Source organism: Chroicocephalus ridibundus, chromosome 8 (genome assembly GCF_963924245.1).
Source record: "Chroicocephalus ridibundus chromosome 8, bChrRid1.1, whole genome shotgun sequence".
Classification (NCBI taxonomy): Eukaryota; Metazoa; Chordata; class Aves; order Charadriiformes; family Laridae; genus Chroicocephalus; species Chroicocephalus ridibundus.
The window spans coordinates 27,869,707-27,893,941 of record NC_086291.1 but is presented as its reverse complement, the minus strand read 5'-3'; the positions used below and the strand labels follow the sequence as shown (position 1 = coordinate 27,893,941).

General features: G+C 41.5%; 2 protein-coding genes across 6 annotated transcripts in view; both read left to right on the top strand.

Annotated features, from left to right (window-relative positions):
• RABGAP1L (RAB GTPase activating protein 1 like) overlaps positions 1 to 24,235 on the top strand; it is a 252,573-nt gene that overhangs the window by 67,043 nt on the left and 161,295 nt on the right. The window lies entirely within an intron of this gene.
• GPR52 (G protein-coupled receptor 52) lies at positions 17,078 to 22,255 on the top strand. 3 transcript variants are annotated; one of them, XM_063343744.1, is made up of 2 exons: positions 17,078 to 18,027; positions 18,909 to 22,255. In XM_063343744.1, the coding sequence occupies exon 2, from the start codon at positions 19,101 to 19,103 to the stop codon at positions 20,184 to 20,186; it is 1,086 nt and encodes a 361-aa protein (XP_063199814.1). In that variant the 5' UTR covers positions 17,078 to 18,027; positions 18,909 to 19,100; the 3' UTR covers positions 20,187 to 22,255. The 3 variants fall into 3 exon arrangements, with proteins under 3 accessions (XP_063199814.1, XP_063199815.1, XP_063199816.1); XM_063343745.1 differs by having other exon boundaries at positions 17,078 to 18,410; XM_063343746.1 differs by having other exon boundaries at positions 17,088 to 17,210.

The following is a 24,235-nucleotide window of genomic DNA, read 5'->3' as shown; positions in this document are numbered from 1 at the left end:
TTTCTGGATACCTCTCAGGTTAAGCAGCTTTACAGGCCCATATACTGCCTTAAACTTCAGCGCTTGTTTGTTGAAAAGAACAGTAAATGATGGCAAATAGCAGCAGTCTGCATATGCTGGTGGAATTAGACGTTACACATTAATTTTCTTGTACCTCCCAAGCCCCATGGTGTTGAGCTGCCTTGGCCAGGAGCCGTCCTGTGTGATGTGGAGGACAAGGGATGCTGGCTGTACAGTCCTCCCTACATCTCTTGGGTTTCTCTTGGTTAGTGACAACAAACTGGGGTTTTTGACAAGTTTTTGGTACTCTTTATGAGCCAAACAATTCTCATGGTGAGGTCTTTTCCCTCAGAAGCTTGCTGGCCTGTCCCCAGTCTTAGACGGTGTTGCTGCCTTGTGTCCCTGCTCCCTCCCTGCGGGTGGGTTTGTGGCTCCCAGCCTGGCTCCCCCCTGGCAGAGGTGAGGGGCTGTAGCTTCACTGCGGGTCTCCCACCGCCTCCGCATCTACAGTATAGAAAAATCGTTGAAATTCTTTAACAGCTGTATTTTGTTATTCTAAGCGTTTTCTGAGATCAGAAGTTTTTTCATAGTGGTAGGACTATGAGAAGTCCCACAAATGGATGTCTGTAGCACCTCTTCTCCCAAAGGCATAATAGCGGTCTCTTGTCCAAAATTAAAAGTTAGAAATAGGATGGGTAAAAATAGCAAATGTCTTTGTTGAGGCTTCATCATCTGCTTAAGGACAGTCTTCCATGCATTGAGTTAACCTTATCTCTTTTCCTTAGTGCCTCTGTCTGCAAACTGATTTCAAAGGACTGAAGTAAAGATCAACTTTCGTGTAAATCTAATGTAGAAATCTGTTTACTTCTTACGATTTGAAATTACCAAAACTCTTGAAACAAGAAAAAGCACTTGCCTCTTCGCTTCATACTTAATATTTACTTGGCTTTTTTGTTGCTAGCTTGCTCGCATACTGAGTAAATGGAAAGTGGAGGAGATGACAGATGAGCCACTGTGTCTGTGCAAATAAGATTTAATGCATTTAACTTTGAAACTGGCACCTCGATGCCTTGTTTGTGGTTTGCTTGCTTATTTATTTATTTGTGTGAAACTGTTGGGTTGCAACAGTTTAACTCTGGATTGAGAGAATGACATAGGAAGGCTATTTTAGTTTGAGTAGAAAATTAATCAAGCTTGTTATTTGCAGCAGTACCAAAGGATATTAAGTTAGCGTTAGGAAGAGCAATATTTTTTGTCCCAATGGCATCGTGCTGGGTTCCACCGCTCAGCGTTCTGAGACTAATTAATCAGTAAGGGTGTCTAATTAAAAAGATGACTGTTCGCCAGCTGCCACAGCAGGTTGGTTAATGGACTGAAACATTAGCGTATTTTTGTAGCAAATATTTGCGTTTAGAATGCTGCATCTGTTTGTGGTAAGCAGGAGGGGGGAGGTTGCTCCCCCACGCAGGGAGGAGTGCCCTGTGTTCTGTGCCCAGCGCGGCGGGGACCCACCCTGGGCTCAGAGCAGTGTCCCGTTTCGGTCGTATTTCTGAACACACCGCTGCCCCCGACTACAGCCCAAACCGCTACCACTGCCCCCTTTTCTTTTGGCACGTGCTCATGGCAAGTAGGCTACTGAAAATGATGAAGGTCCCACCTTTTGCGATAGAACATCCTGGGGTCTCTGAAGGTGGTACCTTGCCCAGTTTGTGATTACGAATATTAGAAACACGACATGCCGGTCTTTTTGCACTGAACAAACTTCCCGGCAGTAGAAGTTAAAGTGTTTGGGAAATGTTGATCTATTATATATTTGTTCTGTTTTTCTCTTTGCATCTTCATTTCTTCTCTTTGCATCTTCATTTCTTCTCTTTGCATCTTCATTTCTTCTCTTTGCATCTTCATTTCTTCTCTTTGCATCTTCATTTCTTCTCTTTGCATCTTCATTTCTTCTCTTTGCATCTTCATTTCTTCTCTTTGCATCTTCATTTCTTCTCTTTGCATCTTCATTTCTTCTCTTTGCATCTTCATTTCTTCTCTTTGCATCTTCATTTCTTCTCTTTGCATCTTCATTTCTTCTCTTTGCATCTTCATTTCTTCTCTTTGCATCTTCATTTCTTCTCTTTGCATCTTCATTTCTTCTCTTTGCATCTTCATTTCTTCTCTTTGCATCTTCATTTCTTCTCTTTGCATCTTCATTTCTTCTCTTTGCATCTTCATTTCTTCTCTTTGCATCTTCATTTCTTCTCTTTGCATCTTCATTTCTTCTCTTTGCATCTTCATTTCTTCTCTTTGCATCTTCATTTCTTCTCTCTGCTAATTAGAAATGGTATCCCTTAACTTTTAGAGAGGTTAGATGTTGCGAATGGTATATGCTTATCAATTATAAAAGCTGTATGCTTATCAATTACAAAAGCTATAGCTATATGCTTATCAAGTATAAAAGATCCTAGTATATAAGGATCAATTATCATTATAAAAAAATTGTGATTATTTTCAGGTTACTGAAGAGAGAGATAACTAATACCTGTTTTATTGCTTTTTGAATGAGATTCTTAGCTGTTAAGCAAATTAATTCTAGAGGAATTGATCGCTTCGAGATGTATGTGCAACTTTTCCAGTTTGTTTCTTTTAAATTCAGTATCTATAGGCAGTTTCTTAACTTTTACTTTTCTCCACCTTTTCTGAAAGGGTAAGGATAGGATGACTATTACTTAACTCTTCTCTTAAACTGAGATCATTCATCTAATGGCAAGTAGGTTATTGATATTTTTATAATTTAGTGTGGTTCGCAGAGAAAAATCAAATTATATGCTGGTTGGATTGATAGGTTGTCTCATTTTTGGTATAAATTGAGTTTTTAGCGTTGACAGTCTTCCACTTGTTTGAATTATTTTAGCACTGCATACTGTGGAATAACAAAGTATATAAGAACTGAAAATACCTTATTAGAAATTAGTGAAAAAATACTGCCTCTAAAGAGCAGAAGTTGACAGAAGTTTAATTCTTTCAATAGCTTCATTTAAATTCAGACTTCAGATAAAAGGTTTAGTTTATTATGAATGTACCAGGGTACCTAGTTTCATAGTAAATGTTAATATTACTTTTACAAACTCAGGAATAATATGTCCCTAAGGTGAATTTAATTTGCCAAGTTTTGATTCATTTAGAGCTCACCTGGAGAAAACCTTTCAATTTTGCGTGCACAAAAGGGAAAATCTTGTGCTCACTCTTCATCTTCAAAGAAATTCTTCAATTTAATGACAGCTCTTTTCAGGGAAAAAAAGGGGTAGCATCCATTAGTAATTTTTATTTTTATGTCATCTTAATTTTAACTGTTAGGAGTGATATTTGAGGTGGAAAATAACGCCAATAATATTTTTTTCAGAGCCTGCATAAAATTATAAAAAGTTCTGCCACATGAAGAATTTTCCTGCACTTTCTTTTCCATACATAACTACTTATGATGGCACTAAAATGACACTCAGGATACAATTCCGGGCTCTTGGGTCCCTGTGTGTCCTGCTGGCTCTAGAAGTCACATGAATTGACACATTTGTTCTGATGGGGGGAGTGCAAAGGAGATTTGCCTTTGCCCTCTTGGAGACTGCATTCTCTTTTGTCTCTGTGAATTTAGAATCCCTTACCTGCAAAACCAGGGGAGCAGAGTTGCCTGTCATTTCCAACAGAGTGATAAAACGTTGGGTAATATCGGTATTACGGCCTGAAGAGGTTTAAATGATGGTTACTGGAAGAATCGGTATTAAAATTGATATGTCTCATAGTCGCCGGATCTATGTACATCGATGCAGGTAAAAAATGTTTTTTTTAGGTAGGCTGGAGCGGGGATGTCTCAGTGTCTCACTATTCCTTTACAGTACAGTGTGTGGTTATAACTGGTAGTTCTGGTAAATGCTTGGCACCTCAGAGCCAGTTTTAAAAATCCAGGATACTCTTTCCTAGATAAAACATTAATAGGTATCCTAGTTCAATTTGAATATTGGTTTGTTAACAGGTGTTGAGTTTTGCTGTAGCAGCAATGATGCTGATGCTGAAAGAGCAGCCACGGTAAGGAGACATTTTAATCTACACTGCTGAGTAAAACCGGGTCCTTTCTGAAGCTGTCCGCAGTGTGCACTGTCATTATGCCACGCATATTCATTCTGTGTCTGGGTGTCTGTCTGTTTGTCACAGCGTAGGGCACCGCTGAGGTGAAGCAATTTGTTAAATACGTATGGCCATTGTGAGAGGTGCAATTCTGCAGAGCACAGTTGGTGTTACCCCTGTAACATCCACCTTCTGGAAATCAGAAGACTGCACTGAAAATCAGAGTAATTGGATTTCAAATGTCTTGTGCGTAAGGCTGATTTCTGTGATTGCACGTGTAAATAAACAGTTATGTTAGTCTTCAATAGACTTTCAGGCCAGCCTCAGCCTGACCTTTACATACGAAGCCATTTGCATGTCACTGGGTTGCTGAAGTGCCACTATATCTCTTGAAAATCTGAATTACTAGCTGTAATTTGTATTTGGGATGGTTTGTGTCTGAATTAAAGCGGAGGTGACTTCCGTGTAGATCCTGTCTTGGGTGACTTACTGAAAGGCTGTTCCAAACCAGCGGGAGCTGCTCTCTCTGAAGGCCCCGCCTGGGGTCCTGTACGTGCTCCACAGAAAACGATGCAAGGTCAGCCTGTAACATAAGCGATATTTCCTGTGCCTCTTTTATGAAAGTGAATGTGTCAAAAACCTTAAATACATTTATTTAAGACAGCAAACCACCTTTTACTGACTGTTAATTGCTGGTTTCAGTACGTTAATGTTTGATGCTGTAAGAGTTAAACAGAGAGCTCTAAATGCTTAGAGAGAAACACTAAGAATCAAAGGGTCCAAAGGTATACTTTATATCTAGCTTCTTTTATTTCTCCAAAGAATCACAGTTGGTGCTTAAAGTCTCTTAAAATGCCGTTGTTAACAGCAGTACTGGCGGTCAACATTGCATTAAAGGCTGTTTTACCGTAGCAGCATGCAGGAGCAGCGGGCATTCACAATCATTCAAACAGTAACAGCAACCAGAAAGGCTTGAGCTGCACGTGTAGAAAAATTAAAGCATACATGAGTGATGCATACATGACTTAAATTCCAACTGGAATTTAATACAGAGGTGAATTCTGATATGTTTTACTACCTTAATTTATGTATGGCTTCTTTATGATAAAACCACAAATGTCAGTATCATTCATGTGTTCTTTAGGATATTCTTCTAAGGGCCTGAGCTAGTATTGCATTTTACAGTAATCTCTTCAGAAGAGACGAGACACATATAGATCTGCATTACAGCCTGTATCTTTAAAACATCTTTTTCCCTTTGTAGTGATGAGTATGCTCACAGCAATTAAGAGTAATTTCCCCTATCACAAGCAAATTTGCAGCTGCTGAGGTAAAGTAACCAAAAGGAGATCAATTGTAGTCTGCTAGTGCGTATTCTTTCTAATAATCTTTTATGTATGTTTCTGTGGACATACCCAAATATTTTGGCAGCTAAGAATCTTTTTTTCTTGTGAATTTTCATCAGTTGTTTTTTAAACTGACAACTCAATATTGACGATACAGAGCTTTAATTTTTTTTTAATCATATGCCGCATATGACAAAGCCGTCTTCATATGTCTGGTTTGTCTCAAAAGCAATCCAGTTTCAAAATACAACCTTTTTTTGACTAGGTAATAGTATATACAGCCTGAATCTAAAATTAAATTGTGGTATACAGGGGTGCGGCTTCAGGCTGTGCCTTATCCAGCCTGCGTGCTTGCCAGAAACGGTTCTTCTACTGCATGTTCTGTCTCTTCTGTCACCCTATCCAGCGATTGCAAGGCTGACACATCGCAGTAATTTCTGCATTTTTATTTAGAAAGCTTCCTTGCCCCCATTTCTCTGTTAGAGCAATGAGATTGATTCGCTGGGTAGCTGTGTTCTCCCTAGCTGTGGTTCTTTTGGGATGCTTTTATATACCTTTATTTTCAGTGCAGAATGGCTGTACCTGATACAAAAAGCAACATGGCCACGGATGCTGAAGGCAAGCGATGGATTCACGTACCTGTCAGTCGGGTGGAGTGATACTTGGGCTCTGCTACACGTTTTTCTTTGAACTCAAAGGCTTATGGTTCAGGCAACCATGCACTTGATTAGGTTTAGAATTTTATACAATGAGGAAACTGATTTCATAGAAAGCTCAGAACAGGGTGTCTTTTGCCTCCAGTGGCTGGTTGAGTCAGCAACAAACCTTGAAAGTATGCAACCTAAGCATTAGATGGAAAATTTGTAAAACTTTGATTTAAAGCCTTGATATTCATATGTCTGATCTATCCTGACTGATGAAAAGTTATGTATAGTGGCTGTGTACATGGAGTTTCCCTTGCAAACGCTGTTGGCTTTGTCACAGATTCATTAGTTAATGTATTTCCCTACGTTATTGGCATCTCTGGAAATACCTGCGGCTTCGTGGGATGCTTAAGAGGGAGTGAGTTAACTGTGTATCTCGCCTCAAGGATTGATACTGAGGCTGGGGAAGCAAAACTTAAATTTGTCTGTGTTATGCTTGCTGCACTCCCGTGTGTGGCATTTGAATTCCCAGTGCACATCTCTTGATTTTTGTGCTGCGATAAGGAGTTAATCGGATTCTCTAGCACAAGTGAAGGAGGAGCCTGACTCTGGTGTGTGTTCTTGGCCGTGCCTCTCCTGCGGCTGAGAGCTCGCCTGGGCTGGGCAGAGACTCCCCTTGGGGCAGAATCGAGTCAGCAGTAACACTAACAGCAACCTTGATTAACTGCAGTGAAGATGAAACATGAGGCACGTGCTGTGTTACAGTATTAGCTTGCACCGGGATGCTAGCACGTGCTACGTACCTGCTTCCAGTGCAGATATTTCCAGTATGAGTTCCTGTTCCTAGTTGTAATTCTCTGAAGTATCTGCTAAATGCTTTGCTTAGTATTAATTAAGGCTTATCTGAATTTGGACTCTGGAACGTGCACGGTTCTGTTAATTTTTTAATAACTAGCAATTTTGACAACCTGACAAGTGTTGGATGGGAGACTGTGAGTTCTCTAAGGTTGTTGTGGAAGTGCTCGTGTAGCTGGAGCCTTGTAGTGATGATCGCGCGTGTATCAGACATCTAAATGTGTTATGATCTTGTAATTAGAGTTGTCTATAATTCCATACATATAAAGGGGCAGAACTCTGCAGCTTCAGACAGATGAATTTTGGTACTCCCTAACTTTTCAGTACTTTAAATTAAGTCATTAAGTAACTTTTAGTTGTATAGTGCCTTTCTATCATTGTGATAGCATAAATTCTGTCCCATTGCTGTTTATTTTAAGAAGCTGATATGTTTTATGGATGTAGGTAAGGTTGCCAGGACATTAATTAAGTGGCATAAGGTGTGTGTTTCTTCCTACTGACCGTGAGAACTTGGAATGACTAATTTTCTGTTCACCTTGATTGCCTTCTTTGTACTCTGCAGAGTTCTCTGAAACTTGGACTAATTGTCATCTCCAAAGCAGAATCCAAAAAAACCCAACCACTGCGTGTCTCTGAAGCTCTTTCTGAAAATTGAGTCATAGACGTTATATTTTAAGCGAGCAGAATGTTTGATTATTCTACTTTTGACTGCCTTTAAAATTCTAGTTGCCATAACAACTTTATTTCTTTATTTTTAGCACATCAGTTGCCATAACAATAAAATATAGGTTTTTTAATGTAACCATTTTTCCCTCACTTTTTTTGCCTTGTTTTATAAAGAACCTTCTTTCAGGGGGAAAGGAAATGTAGCAAAGCTCTTCCCCTGGGAGCACTTTGATCAGAACATAAGCTGAAAATTTTAATTTTTTTTTTTTTTAAATCTAGCCTTATTCCATTTCTATGGCATTTTTTTTGACTACTGAGTATTTTCATAACTTGTGCAGAAAAATTAATGCAAGTCACTGTATAAAGCCTTCTAGAAAATTGCTGTTGGGATTTCATTTTTATGTGTTGTAGTTAATGTATTAGAAAGCCATAACTGTTAGAGTAATTTTCAGTATCTTTATTTCATGATACGGAATGACTATTAATAAAATATAGGCAACTACTACTGATAACGGGAAGCACTTTTAATTATGCTATTGAAAGCTGTCCCTCTTTCTGCTTGGTTGTTTTCTTGTTTCTTACTGTAAGCTTGCTGTAAAGATTACCGGTTAAGTTTTGCAGCAAGTCACTCCATTTTTGTCATGTTGTTCTTTATCTCATCTCTCATTAAACGTATGAGAACAAATGATGCTCAGTTTGTTCTGCAGCAGCCGTTACAGGCGTGCTGGGAAGGAGGGTGTTCAGAAAACATGCTGCGTGCCTTTTCCAGCCAGATTAGTTGGAGTGGCCATGTAGGAGCGATGGCTACTCGCACCCCGGGCAAACGCAGCAGGTAGGACCCTGTGCTTCCAGTTACCCCGGTGTGGCTCTGCCCAGGCACGTTGCCAATTAGTTAGAGGCCAGTATTGTGTTCAGTGTGGTGATATTCCAAGTTTTGGGAAGTTATATGTGATATATCTTAAAAGTATACGAATAAAGAGGTTAACATTGAGCTTCAAACCATAATTGTGAGCAGAGGTGAAAGGTTTACGTGCGAATTTAATATCGGTGAAAGGAGTCGGACTTAAACTTAACCTATGGACTTGACTTCTGTATTCCCGGATAGTGTCCTTTCCAAAAGGACTTGTAGATTCTCTCAAAAATGCTGTCTTTATATTTAACCTATTTTTAGTACTGATACAGTATATGTTTAATTTCATTTTTTTCCTTAGACATGGCAAGTAATGTCAGGCTTGGTATTTCTTTTTAAATAAAAAAATTTAATTTCTCAGCTTTCATAACATTTTACATGTGCCAATTTCTATCTATAAATATGAATGTCCTCATTATCTAATACAATCAAACTAATTAAAGGCAAAATTTGCTAGTAATTGGAAGTTGAATCTATTTAGATGTTATTAATCTTGAAACACAGTTATCAGATGTGAGATGATTTTATAAATTTGAACTAGCTAATTTTTAACTCCGGAAAAAATAAAAATCAGTAACTCTTGCTTTCAGCGGCATTTTCCAAACATGTATCATTGCTGGGTTCCACGCCTGTGAGTTAGCCGGGAGTCTGCTCCGACTGCTGCTCTTTGCTTGTTTTCCCTCGAGACCCCTCTTGGCAGGAAGCAGTTCCCGGTCCTTTCTTGTCTGTCGTTCCTGATGCACGTGTGTGCTGAGCCCGACCCCACGCTGCAGAAGAATATAGGTGATGCCTCTGCAGCAGTTCCAGCTGGGAGGGAGATTTGGTTAAATGAAGCTGAGCTTAAAATTCATAAAAAGAAATTGTGCCACGCTTCAGTTTATAAATAGTTTTCGTGCTATATCCTCTCCATCTTCCTCTTTTCCATTTCTTCGCAAAAGTGGTAGAATAGTAATACTGAGTAACACTTTGTGTAAAGATAGTCTTCTAAAATTCACAATTTACTTTGATTGTTTTCAGCTTTACTGTTCTCAAGAAATAGTGGAATTGGCTTTGCTAGTGCCCACATGGGGTCAGTCCCACGTGCTGCTCAGTCGATCTCGCCCTAAAGCACCCAGTGACTCCTCAGTTCTTAACTCATTTTTTCCTACCCCAGCATTTGAAGCTATGGCGTTTTCTCCTAAACGATCCCGGTTGTTCAGTGTTTTTCTGAGCCGCCTCTTGTCTCTTCGAGGAAGCACTATTTTAAAAAATCTATTAAAGGAAAAGTTTTGGGTGGAATGTGCCAATTATGTACGCAAATCAAAACGTAAATTGTGCCTGTGACTAAGCACGTGCTTCCAGCCAGCCCATCCAGGTTAGACTCCGGGCTCTGGGGAATGTGCTGCGACCGTTGAACCTGCACCACATCCAGGGAAAGTGGATTTGAGTTCGTTTCTGACACGGGGCTGTGAATTTGTCACATAACGTTAGCTGCCGGTCCACAATTTTTGGAAAAGACAATTGGAGTGACGTGGGTAGTTCTGGAGGGTTTTAAGCCGTCTTTGAGAAGAAGGTAAATTACGCAGACAAGCGTTCTCTGTGTTGTAGTTTCAGCACAGATTAAAAGTAAGCTGCCAAGCGTTCCAACGGGGAGGTTTCTGTCACACGGGTTTGCTGTTGTGGCATTCGGAAGGACGGACTGAGATGGAGGAGTGTCCATCACACGGTAGTTCATGGATGCCTGGCCTTGGCTTTGAGTTCTGAGGGTGAAACAGAAGTGATGCTCTTGGGAGAGTTTAAAGAAATAATACTGGGGGCAACTGGTTTTGTTCATTTGTTTTTAAAAGGCAATGAAAAAGGAAAGTCACGTTTGCCTGTACTACAATTTTATTCTTTGCTGCAACCAAACTTGTGATTTTGAAAGACTGACAGATGTATACGGGTCTGGATTCTTGTGTTTGTATCTTAGTAGTTGCTTTCTCACAGGCCTTAGAACTTGGCTTCTATATTCAAACATTCATCATTTGAATATTATTCATCATTAAATCAAAATTTGTTGCCTTGTAAACGGTCATGCTGTAGTTTAGAAGAACTCTTTGGCTTGCAGTATGTGAAAAAAATCAAAGTAGGTGATCATAGTCTTCGGGATTTTTTTTTTTGGTAGCCTTAAAATCTGTTGTTCTGGCTGTGCTGAAGTGGAGTTACTGCCAATACTGAGCTCATGCTTCTGCCAGGCCAGCGGGAATCCTTTTGAACCTATACTTTCTTGGTGCCCACTAGTGATATGCTTTTAGAATACCAGTAGCTATGGAATGTAATTCCTGGCTTGATGTCGACAAAACTATTATAAAAACACAACTATGTCAAAACATGCCTCTAAGAAGTTTAAATGTACACTGTATTAAAAGGATCTTTTAAGTATTATTTTAAAATATGAGCAATTGTTCCCACAGGAAAAGAAAGGGTAATACTACCTGCACTCTTCAGGCTATTCTCTACATTTCAGTATTTCTTCATTTACAGTTCTCTTAATTGCTGTCTTTTGTCCTGTGATTTAACAGGTGAAAACTTGAATTGTCTCCTGACAGCAGCGTAATTAATAGCTAGTTCATTTCCGTTCACTTGAGCGTAATCCCCTGCACAGAGGCTGTGGTTCGTGTTAGGACAGCTGCGTGGATAGGGCACTCGGAATGCAGAGGGACGATTTGGAATGAAATGCACGTTCTTTTGTCTGTCGGAATGCTGTCACAAACCGCTAACGAAACGTTAGTCACGCGATCAAAAGCAGGAGCTAAAGGAAAAGCAATGCAAATAACAGGGCCCTCCATCGGGATGCCGGGAGAGGTGGTAGGTAGTAAGCCTGGGTTTTTTGCTAGTATACTATAAATATCTATCATCTATCTTTATTTTTTTTTTTTAACTACTGCTAGTTTAAAGGCAGGTGGATCATTTTTAGTGGCAGGCACATGAAACTGTCTGAGGGCAGATGACTTAATTTTTTTGCTTTTCATACCATCCTCAGAAATTTTGTTGTTTTTCCATTGTCCATTTTAATTCATTTTGGGGCGTTTCTTACCGTATGTGGTCAGCTAGTAAATAGCATCCTTATGCAGCTTAAGTAGTGTGTTTATGTGCTGTTTGTTTAAAGCAAATGCTATGTTTAATTCCTGAAAAATGCAAATTATCACCATTCATTAAACTTCTCGGCATTTCCCCAAAGTAAATTCAGTTCTTGATAGATAGTTTATTGCAGAGTGTTTTATTTCTATTGATTCGATGCGCAGAAGTTTGGTGGTATTTGTTGCTCCGAATTGAGCTTGTGTAGTGAATTCCATTTGTTGTAGGAGCATCAATGTAATCTTGAGGGAAGCTCCTCCTGAAGAAAAATGTTCCTTAAAGTAAAATTCACAAAAGTAACCATCTAATCCATGAGATCACGGTAGTAATGTTTAAAGGGAGATTGTGGCAACTTACGCCAAAAGTTGTTTAATATTTACTAAATACATGAATAATGTTGGTAGCTAATTTAAAAGTTTAAAAATTTAGAAGTGTTTGATGTAGTTGTTAAATAAGAGCATGAAAGGACTGCACAATAAGCCTGCAAATGTGAATGCTCATCTTTCTCTACTGATCCACCACAACACAGAAGAAAACTGTATTTTTGCCAATTTCTTGTTCTGTACAACAGCATCCTAATTACCTAACGCTTCTATGATACTGGCTAATATTTTCTTCATTGGAAGCAGTATTGGAAAAGGGCTGGGGCTGTGAGTCCCACAGAGGCTGAAGCAGAGCCTGCTGGAGAAAGAGTAAAGGGAAAAAATATCTCTAATATTATAATCATTAGCTCCTTACCTGAACTCCCCCCGCCCTCCGTTCCCAATTACACCAGCCCCGTCCTTCTGTACCTTATAGAACCTGCTCTGTTGCTGCCATCAAATTCAGTTTCGCCTCTGACACGGAAAAGGCGTACGTGGGCTTTGGGGATAACTTCCTCCTGTGACCGTGAAGTAAGGGCTCCACAAGAGCATCTGCATTTCAAAAGTGTAGCTGTGCAACTTGTATCGCTTCATCTTCCGTGCAGTTGCTGGAGTGTGAGGGCAAAATGAGTTACGGCATACTTTATAGCCACAGGCTGGGAGGGAGGAGGGTGGGAAACTCATCTGTGATAGCAAACCTGATAAATGAGACTCGCCGGCAGAGAGGTATTCCGTGGGTTTACGCTTTCTACAGGATACTGTAGTTTCCTTGAGAACGAACACTTCTGGGTTTTAACCACTGGCCCATGTGTGTGTGGTCTTGGTGAGGATGAAAACAAACTAAAGCAGGAAGAATTCCAAGAAGGTACTGGCAGTCACGGCGAGAGTGGTCAGAGGCTGGGACGGGGTGCAGGCGGCGTGTGCGGCTCCATCCCTGGCCATGGCACAGCTGGGGGTGGCACCAACAGCAGCGTGGCTTAAATGTGATGTTGGACCTGACTTTGGAGTTGGCCCTGCTTTGAGCAGGACATTGCATCAGATGATATCTGGAGGTGCCTTCCAACATAAAGTGTTTAAGAAGTCTAGGATTATTTTGAGAAAAAAATAATAGTTATACGTATACCTCTTATATCTCATATTATATACCTGTACTCATATTCTGTGTAAGCCAGAGCTCTTCGTGGCAATTTTTTAAATAGAGAGCCATAGTATGTGGATTTTGGGAAGAGACTTTATATTCTAAATAACAAATAAAACAGATTTCTGCCTTAAACACAGCACCAATATGAATTCGGAGAGCAACTTCAAACACTAGTCTGATATAAAAAAACCCCATCCATGTAACACACGCAAAAATTTCAAGACAACTACTAATTTTTCTTCCTCCTCTCCCTCTTTTAGCTGTACTACGAGCTGCAAGCTTTATAGAACAGAGTTTTTCTGGAGGCATTAAAAACAAAACCAGGTTGTCAATAGGATGTGGTGGACAAGTAAATGCCAGAGGTAGTTAAGATGAAAATAAAACGAACTGAAGAAACGCTGTTGTTCTATAAGCTAAGGAGAAAGTGGATAAAAGAAAATAATACTTTAAAAAAAAAAAAAAGAGTTGGGGAAAAGATATAAGGAGCCGGTATGTATATCTCAACATTGTCATTCAGGTCTGCAACTAAGTAAATAACTATTACTTTCCTCATCCCACACTCTCAGCTGCATCTCCCTGCTCTAATCAATGTCTTTCTAAAGGATGTTACAGAAATTACTGTTGTCCATTTAATCCAGCTGACCATCCAGTATTTTAAGATGGACAGTCCTGAAGGACTTCAAACTTAGGAGTGAGTGGTGCGACTGAGGCGCTGCTTTGTGCATTGCAAAAAGGAATTGCTTCAATCAGTCCCGTTGCCTTACCAAAAAATCTTTAGAAAACAAATATTCCAATTCCTTTCTGGATAGAAGAAACAAGTAATAGATTGTTTCCTTGCTTAGAGCTTCTAGATCTACCTCTGTGCGGACTTTTTGTGCCTGAGAGCTTTATCTCGCCTCCTTACAGGGCCACACGCATCCCCGCTGCTTTCACAGGCTTGTTTTTCATAGACGGAGCTTGAGCTCCTGCCGCATCTCCTCCGTTTTCAGCAGGATCACGTCGTGTGAGTCTTCTGGTTTGGGTGCTAACTTCTGTTGTTTCTAGCTGATGTAATTCATAAAGAAAGTGTGGAACTGCTCCTTCTATTCAGCTTGGAGGAGCGCTTAGTCCTTCTGCTGGACGTAACCAGCTACGGAAGTTATGCACCATGTCAGATACTGCCTTGGTGACAGCCATTAAATTCTTCCAACTTAACTCTTTCCTCTTTCTCACTTCCTTTTCTTTATATGCAAATTAAAAAAAAATACCCTGAAGCACCTTTTATTTAAAACTGTGCTAGAGTCCCTAATGTGTCTCTAATTTACAGGCAGAAAACCTTTTCCACCCAGCTTTTTAATGTGCTGCTTCTGATGTGACATTCCAGTATTGCCACGTCTTGTAAAATTCTGTCTGTAATTGCGTAGTTTTGTCAGGACTGGCTGATTTCTGCTTTAATTTTCACCTGCCTCCAAATGGGTGTGCATAGAGTATGCGTTAGTGCTGTGGGTCCGTTGCAGTTGGCAGTGCTGCTGAGGGGATGCTGCCGGGAGCGGGGCTACAGCAGCAGCGGAGGTGAGAAAGCCACCGCCACTTGCGGCATGACTTCTCTTCTTTGGTAGTGAAGGAAGCGTGCTCATAATTCAACAAAGAAATCAAACTTCCTTACTTTTGAATCGCTTTGTCCCTTGAATTCATGGAAGGGCAGCATTTTACCTGCGTTGAAAACCAACCAGCAGAGGTTGTAATTGATTTTTCCGTTACCTCTTTTTTACCTGCTTAGCAGTGTCCGCATTTCTTGTAGGAGAGCTGGAGCGTTGGGCTGGCAGGAGTGCTCGTCACCGGGGTTGGGCACGGCATTTTTGTGCATCAGCGGGATCTGCCCTGGGAGCAAGGTGACCCATGGCAGCCGTGGCGCTCAGAAGCTTCAGCAGTTACTGATACTCAGATGCTGTATGGAGCAGGATGCACTGAGCGTGCCATTCCTGCCGTCCGCTTAGCTGTAGGCTTTGCCTTTGCTTGTCTAACGTGCCCTCGTGTCTTTGGGAGGTTCTGAGGTACATTTTAAGATGTTGTGGCCCTTTGTGTCTCCGGTGCCCAGCAGGAGCTGGCCCCGGGAGGGGAGGGAGCCATCCTGGCTGCAGCCATGCCTGCGCACACCGGTTTGCTCTCCTCCTCCTCCCACAGAGGAGGAGTTGGGAAGGGGAGGAATAAAAATTGCTTCCTATTGTTCCGCCCCTGATATGGATAGCTGTGGCTTAAAGCTGTACTCGGGGACTCATCTGTTCTCGCAGCCATTTACAGCTCTGAGGTATCACAGTGGTTTTAATATTTTCTTAAAGCCTTCGGTGGAGGAATTCGGAATTATCACAAGCCGTTATTGCACACCACTCTCACATGGCTGCGTTTTATGCTGCTTCACAGTTCTACAGGCTTGTCATTCAGCCCCAGATATTTGCTCCAGGCAATACTGGAAATACAAGGTGTTAGCCCAGGAGCAGCTTATTAAAATTTTGCCTGTGGTTTGCCTTGGAACTAGAAGAATTGAAATCACTGTAGTTTCTAATGACTTAGTTTGTTAAAGTCTCCAATACCATTGTTGACACATGTATTTTGCTGATCTGTAGCCCAGAATGCTGTTTCGTGGTTGGTGTTTTGGTATCCAAATTGGCTGTTTCTCTCTGTGTCTAAGGACGTACGGAGTGTCTATGTAAGATAACTTTGATGATTCTACTTCTGTTTCTGGTTTTATTTTTAGGAAGCATGAAGTAAACAAAAGTTTTGAGCCCTTAATCAGGGAATAACAGCATCCATTTGCATGAATAGAGAGATCAGATAATTGGGATAAAAAGTCTGTGCTTTGAAAAATAATGTGTTACTCACAAGTATTTGTATTAAAACCGATGTTTGTGATCATTGGCTGGAGCAATTAAAAATTGGTACAGTATTAAAACCAGAATTTTAAAATAAATCTGCTTTAAGTATGAAAATAATTAACTTTTAGGGGACTGTAATTTTGTCTTTTAAGCAGGACAGAATTTGTGTCAAACCATGGCAAATATACCTTGTAAATGTTTAGCTTCATAAAACAAGAGATGCATATGAAGTTAGTAATCTCAGAGTAATGATTAATAAAGGATTTTAGTTAGGTGATGCTGGTGGTTTCTAAAATAACCTACACAGCTATAGTCAGTTGGGTGGACATGATTTAAATGTTGGATTAATGTGGGGGGAAGGGGACAGGTGGTATGTCCTGTGGAGCTCAGACACTGTTTCTTTGGCACTCAGAGTGGTTTGCAGGCGCTGCTCTGGAGCTGGGCAGTTGGAACGAGTAGGTTGCAACACTTTTAGAGCTTTAGACAGCTTTTGCTGCTCCGGATCTGTCTCCTGGCAGCAGATGGGGGCTGTGGGCTGCAGACCCCGCTCCTCACCCGACGGCACTGCTTCCCCGGGGCCGGGGCCGTGCTGCCCCTGCCAGCCTTGGGTTGGGTTGGGCTCCTCTTGGTTGGGTTGTGTCAGGTCTGGATCCACTGGGTTGGGTTGGGTTGTGTCGCGTCCGGATCCGCTCGGTTGGGTCGGGTCGGGTTGTGTCGGGTCCGGATCCGCTCGGTTGGGTCGGGTCGGGTTGTGTCGGGTCCGGATCTGCTCGGTTGGGTTGGGTCGGGTCGGGTTGTGTCGGGTCCGGATCCGCTCGGTTGGGTCGGGTCGGGTTGGGTCGGGTCCGGATCCGCTCGGTTGGGTCGGGTCGGGTTGGGTCGGGTCCGGATCCGCTCGGTTGGGTCGGGTCGGGTCGGATCCGGATCCGCTCGGTTGGGTTGGGTTCCGGTGGGTCCGTCGGGGGGCGCCGCCGTCCCGTCCCGTCCGCCGTTACCTAGTGACAGCGGCGCGGCGCGGCCATTGGCTGTGCGGCGGGGGGGCCGGTCACCTTTCCAGCGCCCGGCTCCTCTGCATCGGCTGGGGGGGGAGGAGGAGGATGATGATGAGGAGGAGGAGCAGCGGGCTCAGGTGCGAGCGACAGTGCGGAGGGGAGGCAGAGGAGCCGCGGCAGCCCCGGCTCGCAGCCCCCGGCAGGCAGCTCGTCGCGGCGGCTGATAAGGATGCGCGTAGGTGAGAGATTGCTCTATTGCTTTAACGAGGAATTAGAGAAAGTGGTAATTTTGTACGGGCTCTGTTGCTTGTAGATGGAGGGAATGAATAGCCGGAAATATTCTGGGATATTATAAAATCAGAAGGACTTTCTGTACAGCGTGGCGATGCTTGACAGGAAATTAACTCCAAAAAGAATGCTTTTTCTCAAACTGCTGCAACAGAATTGAGAATTTTTCTTCTCTAGTATCTGAAATTCCTCCTGAAGACACAGCAAGGACTATCAAAAACATCAGAGAGATTCTGGTACTTTTAAAGAGACTTAAAGCAAATGCCAGCATGATATCTGAATGACCTTGGAGATCGTTTTATGTGGATTCATTAATTTTCACTGCCAGTCTTCTGGTCTCAGGAACTCTAGGACTAAAGATGGTTTTAACATTTTAGGGGCCTTTCAAAAAACATGATTGTATACGGTTAATTACCTGCCTAATGATTCCTGAACCAATCAAGCATTTACTTAAAACTGAACACAGAAGATGCTGTCTTTTAACGTTTCCTTTCTCCATAACGGTGAATAAAATGAGCACGGTAACGTCCTGCAATTAGAAGAGCATTTTTTTTTAAAGCAACTATTTATTATGCTGATCGTCTGATAAATACAGAAACCCTAAAACTACGTAGAAGATGAAGCTGAATAACAGAATAATGGAGTAGTAAACAATGGCAGCTTTTCTAGTCAAATCAGCATTTCATTAGCTTCCCAGCAGAATGCAGATGGAAGTTTCTGCTCTCGTTGTGTGGGGGTTTGTGAAATGATTCAGGTGTTGCTACAGAGGTGAGCAATATCAAGGATATACCTATGAACTCCTGTGTACTGATCCACGGTAGCAGATATGGCAGAGTTTCCAAAGATGATTATTTTAAGTTACCATTGCTGAAATTAAATTCAAGAGGATTTATTTTGTCTGTGGGGACCTCGAATTATGCTTCTGGCATTAATAATTGTAATGGACATGTAACTGTTTGAAGGAATTGTGAATATTGACATAGCTCTCCAAATTCTATTCTTAAATTATTTTCATTTTTAAATGAACAGGCACGATCTTCCTCATTGTATGTGAGATGTATGTTTTCTTTCCTGGGAGTCAGAGGACAAATCTGCCTCGTCCCCCACCTGAGTCCCTCCAAATAAAATTCATTATTCATACCCAAACAGTGGTGAGTCTATTGGAATTAACCTTGACAAAAATGTTTTCCTTAATTTTCCGATGAATAGCATGGATAAGATGGAGTACCATCTCCTGAGTGGAGCCAGAAAAGACAGCAGTAGATGATGAACTTTTTCCTTTACTCTCCAGTCAGTCTGTGATTTAAATTGAGACATTAAAAAGATTATCTCCAGTAACCTCTGGTCGAGGAAACCTGAGCAGTACTGAGGTTCCTCCTTCCCTTCCTCAACCCGTTGTATTCCAAAGTAAATGACTTTCTCAGGGAAATAAGCAGTCACAGATTCCCCCCCTCCTTCCCTGCAAGATGAATGTGTGTCTCTTTTGTCAGTTTTCATTTCTGTATTTCACAGTACCGGTTTGTTTTAGAAGTGCCTTGTGTTTGCTAAAGATTGGTCAAGAGCACTGGAGGAGCTGATCAGTGGCCTTTCTCTTTCTGGCTTTTTTTTTTTCTCTTTTCTTTCTTTTTTCTTTCTTTCTTTCCTTAAAGCTAAGGTGTGCCAGAGGTGATGCACTGATGCTGAGGAGGCATCAACAGCTATGGGACTGTAATCCTCTCAAATGTAAGCACTGGCAGTGTCTACAGAGAGAGACCGTGAGACGCTGAAGCAGAGTTTAGCTGCTGCTGAGCAGGTCATCTGCTTGCTCAGGCTCAGAGTGCAGTGTTCCCCGGTCACAAAGCATGAACCAGTCCCGATGGATTGAATGGAGGACTCTGAATATGAGCGGTAGTGTTATGAACAGATCTGAGCGTCTCTCCTGCCCTCTTGGATTTGGTCACTACAATGCAGTTGACATCTGTATCCTTGAGACGGTTGTTATTGTCTTGCTAACGTTTTTAATTATTGCGGGTAACTTGACAGTGATATTTGTTTTTCACTGTGCTCCACTTCTGCACCATTACACCACCAGCTATTTTATTCAGACCATGGCCTACGCTGACCTCTTTGTTGGAGTTAGCTGCTTGGTTCCTACTCTCTCGCTGCTCCACTACTCGACAGGTGTCCACGAGTCCTTGACTTGTCAAGTTTTCGGATATATCATCTCTGTGCTCAAAAGCGTGTCTATGGCATGTCTGGCTTGCATCAGCGTGGATCGCTATCTCGCTATAACCAAGCCTCTCTCCTATAATCAACTGGTCACACCTTGTCGCTTGAGAATCTGCATCATTTTGATCTGGATATACTCTTGTCTCATCTTCTTGCCTTCCTTTTTTGGTTGGGGAAAACCTGGTTACCATGGAGATATTTTTGAATGGTGTGCTACCTCCTGGCTAACTAATGCCTATTTTACTGGCTTTATCGTGTGCTTACTATACGCTCCTGCTGCCTTTGTCATATGTTTCACCTATTTCCACATCTTTAAAATTTGCCGGCAGCACACCAAAGAGATAAACGATCGGAGAGCTCGATTTCCTAGCCACGAAGTGGATGCTGCCGGGGAGACCGGGCACAGCCCCGACCGCCGCTATGCCATGGTTTTGTTTCGGATAACCAGTGTGTTCTACGTGCTCTGGCTCCCTTATATCATATACTTTCTGCTGGAGAGCTCTAGGGTGTTGGAAAACCCGGCGCTTTCCTTCTTAACAACATGGCTTGCTATAAGCAATAGTTTCTGCAACTGTGTGATATATAGCCTCTCCAACAGCGTTTTCAGGCTGGGACTGCGGAGACTGTCAGAGACAATATGTTCATCCTGTATGTGTCTAAAGGACAGGGATGTGCGGGACCCTAAACCAAGAAAACGGGCTAATTCCTGCTCCATTTAAAGAAAACTGGCGCATGCAATCCAATGTGGAGTTTTGGTGATGTTTGCTGTATCTGGAAACTTGCCAGGAGAGAAATGTTTACTTGACTAGCTTGCTGTGATTAGTTAGAGTGAGTTCAAAAGTGATTGTGGAAAAGGCTGCTGTAAGAGGGGTCACTGGACTTGAATATAGCTCTTGTGAAATTGTGAGGAGAGCAATTTGACACAGACAAAGAAGAAAGTCAGAACTAAAAAAATCTTCCAAAGGGCATGAAATAACTACCACGTCAGAGGAGGTTCCTCATAAAATACCTTAGTTAGTTGCTACCTGACATTCCCCCCCTTGTAGAAAAGTTGTCTTTACTATCTTTGTGTCAGAATATACTGTAGCCTTCTGAATTTAAATATATTTAAGAGGAAGCAATCAACAACACAGTAAGTGGCTATCCGTAAATTATATACCTGAGGACTATAGTAGGTATTGCAGATTAATAATCAGCTCTATCTCTGCTCACATCGTGTACAATTGCCAGTTGTACAAACGATAAAACCTACACTGGGCATGACGCTTTTGGATCAAACGGCACATTTTGGTACAACTGTCGGAGAAGCTCTCCCTCTCATTTCCCTTTTTTTTTTTTTCTTTTCTTTTCTTCCCCCCCCATACTGTGCATCCCTAGATTCCATTGTGTCCAAGTGTTTAGTTTGAGGGCACCGACAAGGTAAAGTGAGTTTCAAACCATTCTTCCTGCAGAAAAGAGGAGCCCTTGCTGGCAGCTGCTGATGTGCAGTGACTACTTCAGTCTCTCATTCTCTCGATCCTGCTAAATTAGCACACGGTATCGATGTAGTGTCCTTTAGGGTGTACTAAAGCTTTTCCTTTACTGGCTACACAGATAATCCTAATGCAAATATGATAATCGCGCACAGCAGTGTGCATCACAGCTTAGAAAATTAAAACTAACTAACCCTTTTCTTTGGGAAGTCTAAATAGCTTATTGTTGTAGCTGTCAATCCGTTCTGTGAACCTGGCTTGCACATACTGTACTTTTTTTAGAGAAAATGTAAATTGTGGTCTGTGCCTAATGTTTTCATAGCACATGGAATAGGTCAGTGCTACAGGATTAAAAAAAATTACACTTGCTTTAAGAGAAATACTTCTGTGCAGTCGTTGACTAGCTGTTTGTTAGGCAAGTGTTCTTGGAGGGGGTGAACAAGACAGTTTAGTATTAAATACAGGCAAAGAGCTTCAGTATTTCCTTTTGTACTGAACTGATTTTCAGGTCCACTGATGAAATCTTTTTTTATTTTGCAAGGGCGCACGTTAGGTTTGTGTAATAAATTGCCAGGGGTTCAGATGCATGCCAATCAATACAATATTTAAATTATTATTTTGAACCAAATGTAATTTTCTTAGATGGTTATTGGCTTTTAAAAAAGGCCCAATTATTGATTATTGGTGCCTTTTAACACTGCACTATTATTCCTTCTTTCACCAAAATGCATATGTAAAGATCGTGCCTATTCCTTTTTGTAATGGAAGCTGACCACGCTTGCACACTTGTGGTTTGACTCTAGATCTCACTTAATTATGTGTTCTTTGTTCTTTTGAGGTGGTTCTGAACCCCTGTACGTTTTTTAAACCTGTAAGAAAGTTGAAACAATGGAATAAAGTAGTATTATGTATATCAAAACCAGCCTTGGCTTTAGTTCCCTGATGTTATGTTCCGTTCTCTGTGAAAGTTTTTTTTCGGGTTAGGACTCAAGAGTGAACGATTTAAAATCCAAACCTCCAAAGCTGCTTCTTTGCCGTCTTAAACGTTTACATACTGGTTTCTAGTACTGCACAATCTTTAAAACAGATTGAAATATGACTTGAAACATTCCTCTAGCTAAGCTGCGCCGTTGCTGGCAATTAGCCCTGGTAGATATTCCAGAAAAATGAGTAGTATTCTTTGCACGAGTCTCAGTGCTCCATGTCCACTGGCACGTGTCTGCTGCCTTCTTTTGAAAAGTTGCTGTTTATTTGGGAAGGCTCCTTTTGGCTGACTGCTGCTCTGTGAGGTTGTGTAACCCCATCTCTCCTTGCAAACACGCTTGGATTCATTTCCTTTTGTCATTATTTTGTCATTGTTTCCTGTTTAGTAGGTCCTCGGTGTGCTAGACTTAGACAAGGAACAATGGAATACCTCATTTCTCACACCTCATGGGGCTGGTTTCATACCAATAAAGTGGTTTTCTGTCCGTGCTGCAGAGCTGGCCACTTACTGCTTCTGGGTTTTGTTGGCATTCCTGGTAATAAGTTTCTATGGGACCTCCTGAAATTCAAGAAAAGTTCTAGAAAACGCTTGTAGTTGAACTAACCTTTTATTAAAATCAAGCAGACGCGGCCTGGAGGCAGTAGATGCGTTGTTAGCGTGGTATTCTAACTACCAATACATAGAAATACACAAGCTAACCCCTTTGTATGGGTAGTGCCTTAGCTGATCCCTGCTTGTGCAACCTCAGCCAAGGCAGCTGATGGAGGGCAACTGAAAGCTTTACTGCCAGCCGATGGTAGGTGAGAAAGGCAGCACTCCACCGCTTGCCACACAGGCTCTCCTCACCAGCCCGCCGGCATCCTGCCCTGACTCCTCTCTGCCATCCTGCTGCGCATCTGGGCTTGTCAGACGGGACCGAACACTTTCTTCTTCTTGGGCTGCCCTTGGAGGGAGAGAACACAGTAGAGATCCAGTAGCCTGCAAACAAGTCCTAGGTTCCTAAGTTCTTTCCCCTTTTTGTTTCTTAAGCATTGGCTTAACATTGCCGTAGCAAGAACACTAATTTGCTTACCTGGATCCCAAATTCCAGTTGTTGTAAAGTCTCACACTTTAGCATGTTCTCTCTAAACCTGAGCCTCCTGGTCGCCTGGCATCTCTCGAATTAAACACCCTCAGCAGAGTTAAATACTGCGTTTCTTATTGCCGTTTCCACAATGACAGGATTTGACGTGGTGGTCAGTCACATGAGTTTTTAAATTTAGTAGGTGTGTTTCATTTTTTGAAAGTGTATTCTGAACTCATGATTTGAAATTGAGGGCGGTTTGTTGTTGTTTTACTAATGCTGTCTGAGGATTCCAGCTGGTGCTAAATTCTCTTCCAAAATTATAAGGCTGGACGTTTTGATGAACAAAAAAAGTCCAATAGGAATTCCAGTCACCCAATCTGTCACTTTTGATTTTCCTTCTGTCGTTATATAAAATTTCATGTTCTTGTATGAAAATCTGATTAAAGAATGAGACTTCTAAAGCTGGCATCTGGAGTACATATCCCACTTTATGTGCCTAAAGAGCTCCATGATTTATGAAATGCCCAGTAACTAGATGTCCGGACGCTGACCAAAGAAACCGACGTGATAAAATCAGTGTTGATAATGCAGGTAATAACGAAGCCTCTCCGTATACAGGTACATTGCGGGAGTTGCTGAAACTTTAGCTTCCTTTAAAAAACAAACAAACAAAAAGTAGTAGTCATGAGAAGAGAACATATGTGAAATATTAAATAAAAAGGCTTAAATTAAGAGATATGTCTAAAAGGTAAGCAAAACAAATATCTATATCTATATGAAGCTCTTTGTGCAGGTAGATTATGTTGTGCTGTGACCTTTCTCTTGAATACTTGGCCTTGCAGTGTAACAGGGCAATGTCAAGGTCGATGGCCTTACTGTTTTTGGAGCCTCATGTCTTCAGCCTAAGGAAAAGTAGAAAAAACCCAACCCTGCATAATGGCAGCAAAAGGGCTACCAGAAAAGTAATATTTTCTTCACGAAATTTTATGTGTTTCCTTATTTTCTGGAATGGCTAAGCGAATTTCTCTTTAAAATACTATTCTTGAAGAGGAAAGAAAAATGTAGTAATGAAAAGCACAATGCTGTCTTTTAAAAGTTTACTTATTGTTTTACAGTAAGATTATTTTTTTTCCCCCCATTTCGGCTTAAGAGTCCATTTTGTAATTGTACTTGGTAAAGCATGAGGTATCACGATAGGTTTTTGGGGTTTTTTTTGTGCAGAATCTTTGTGCTTCCTCTGCTGAA

What these genes read in the sequence shown, in the direction of transcription:
- GPR52 (XM_063343744.1), top strand. Translation starts at nt 19,101, where the DNA reads ATGAACCAGTCCCGATGGATTGAATGGAGGACTCTGAATATGAGCGGT.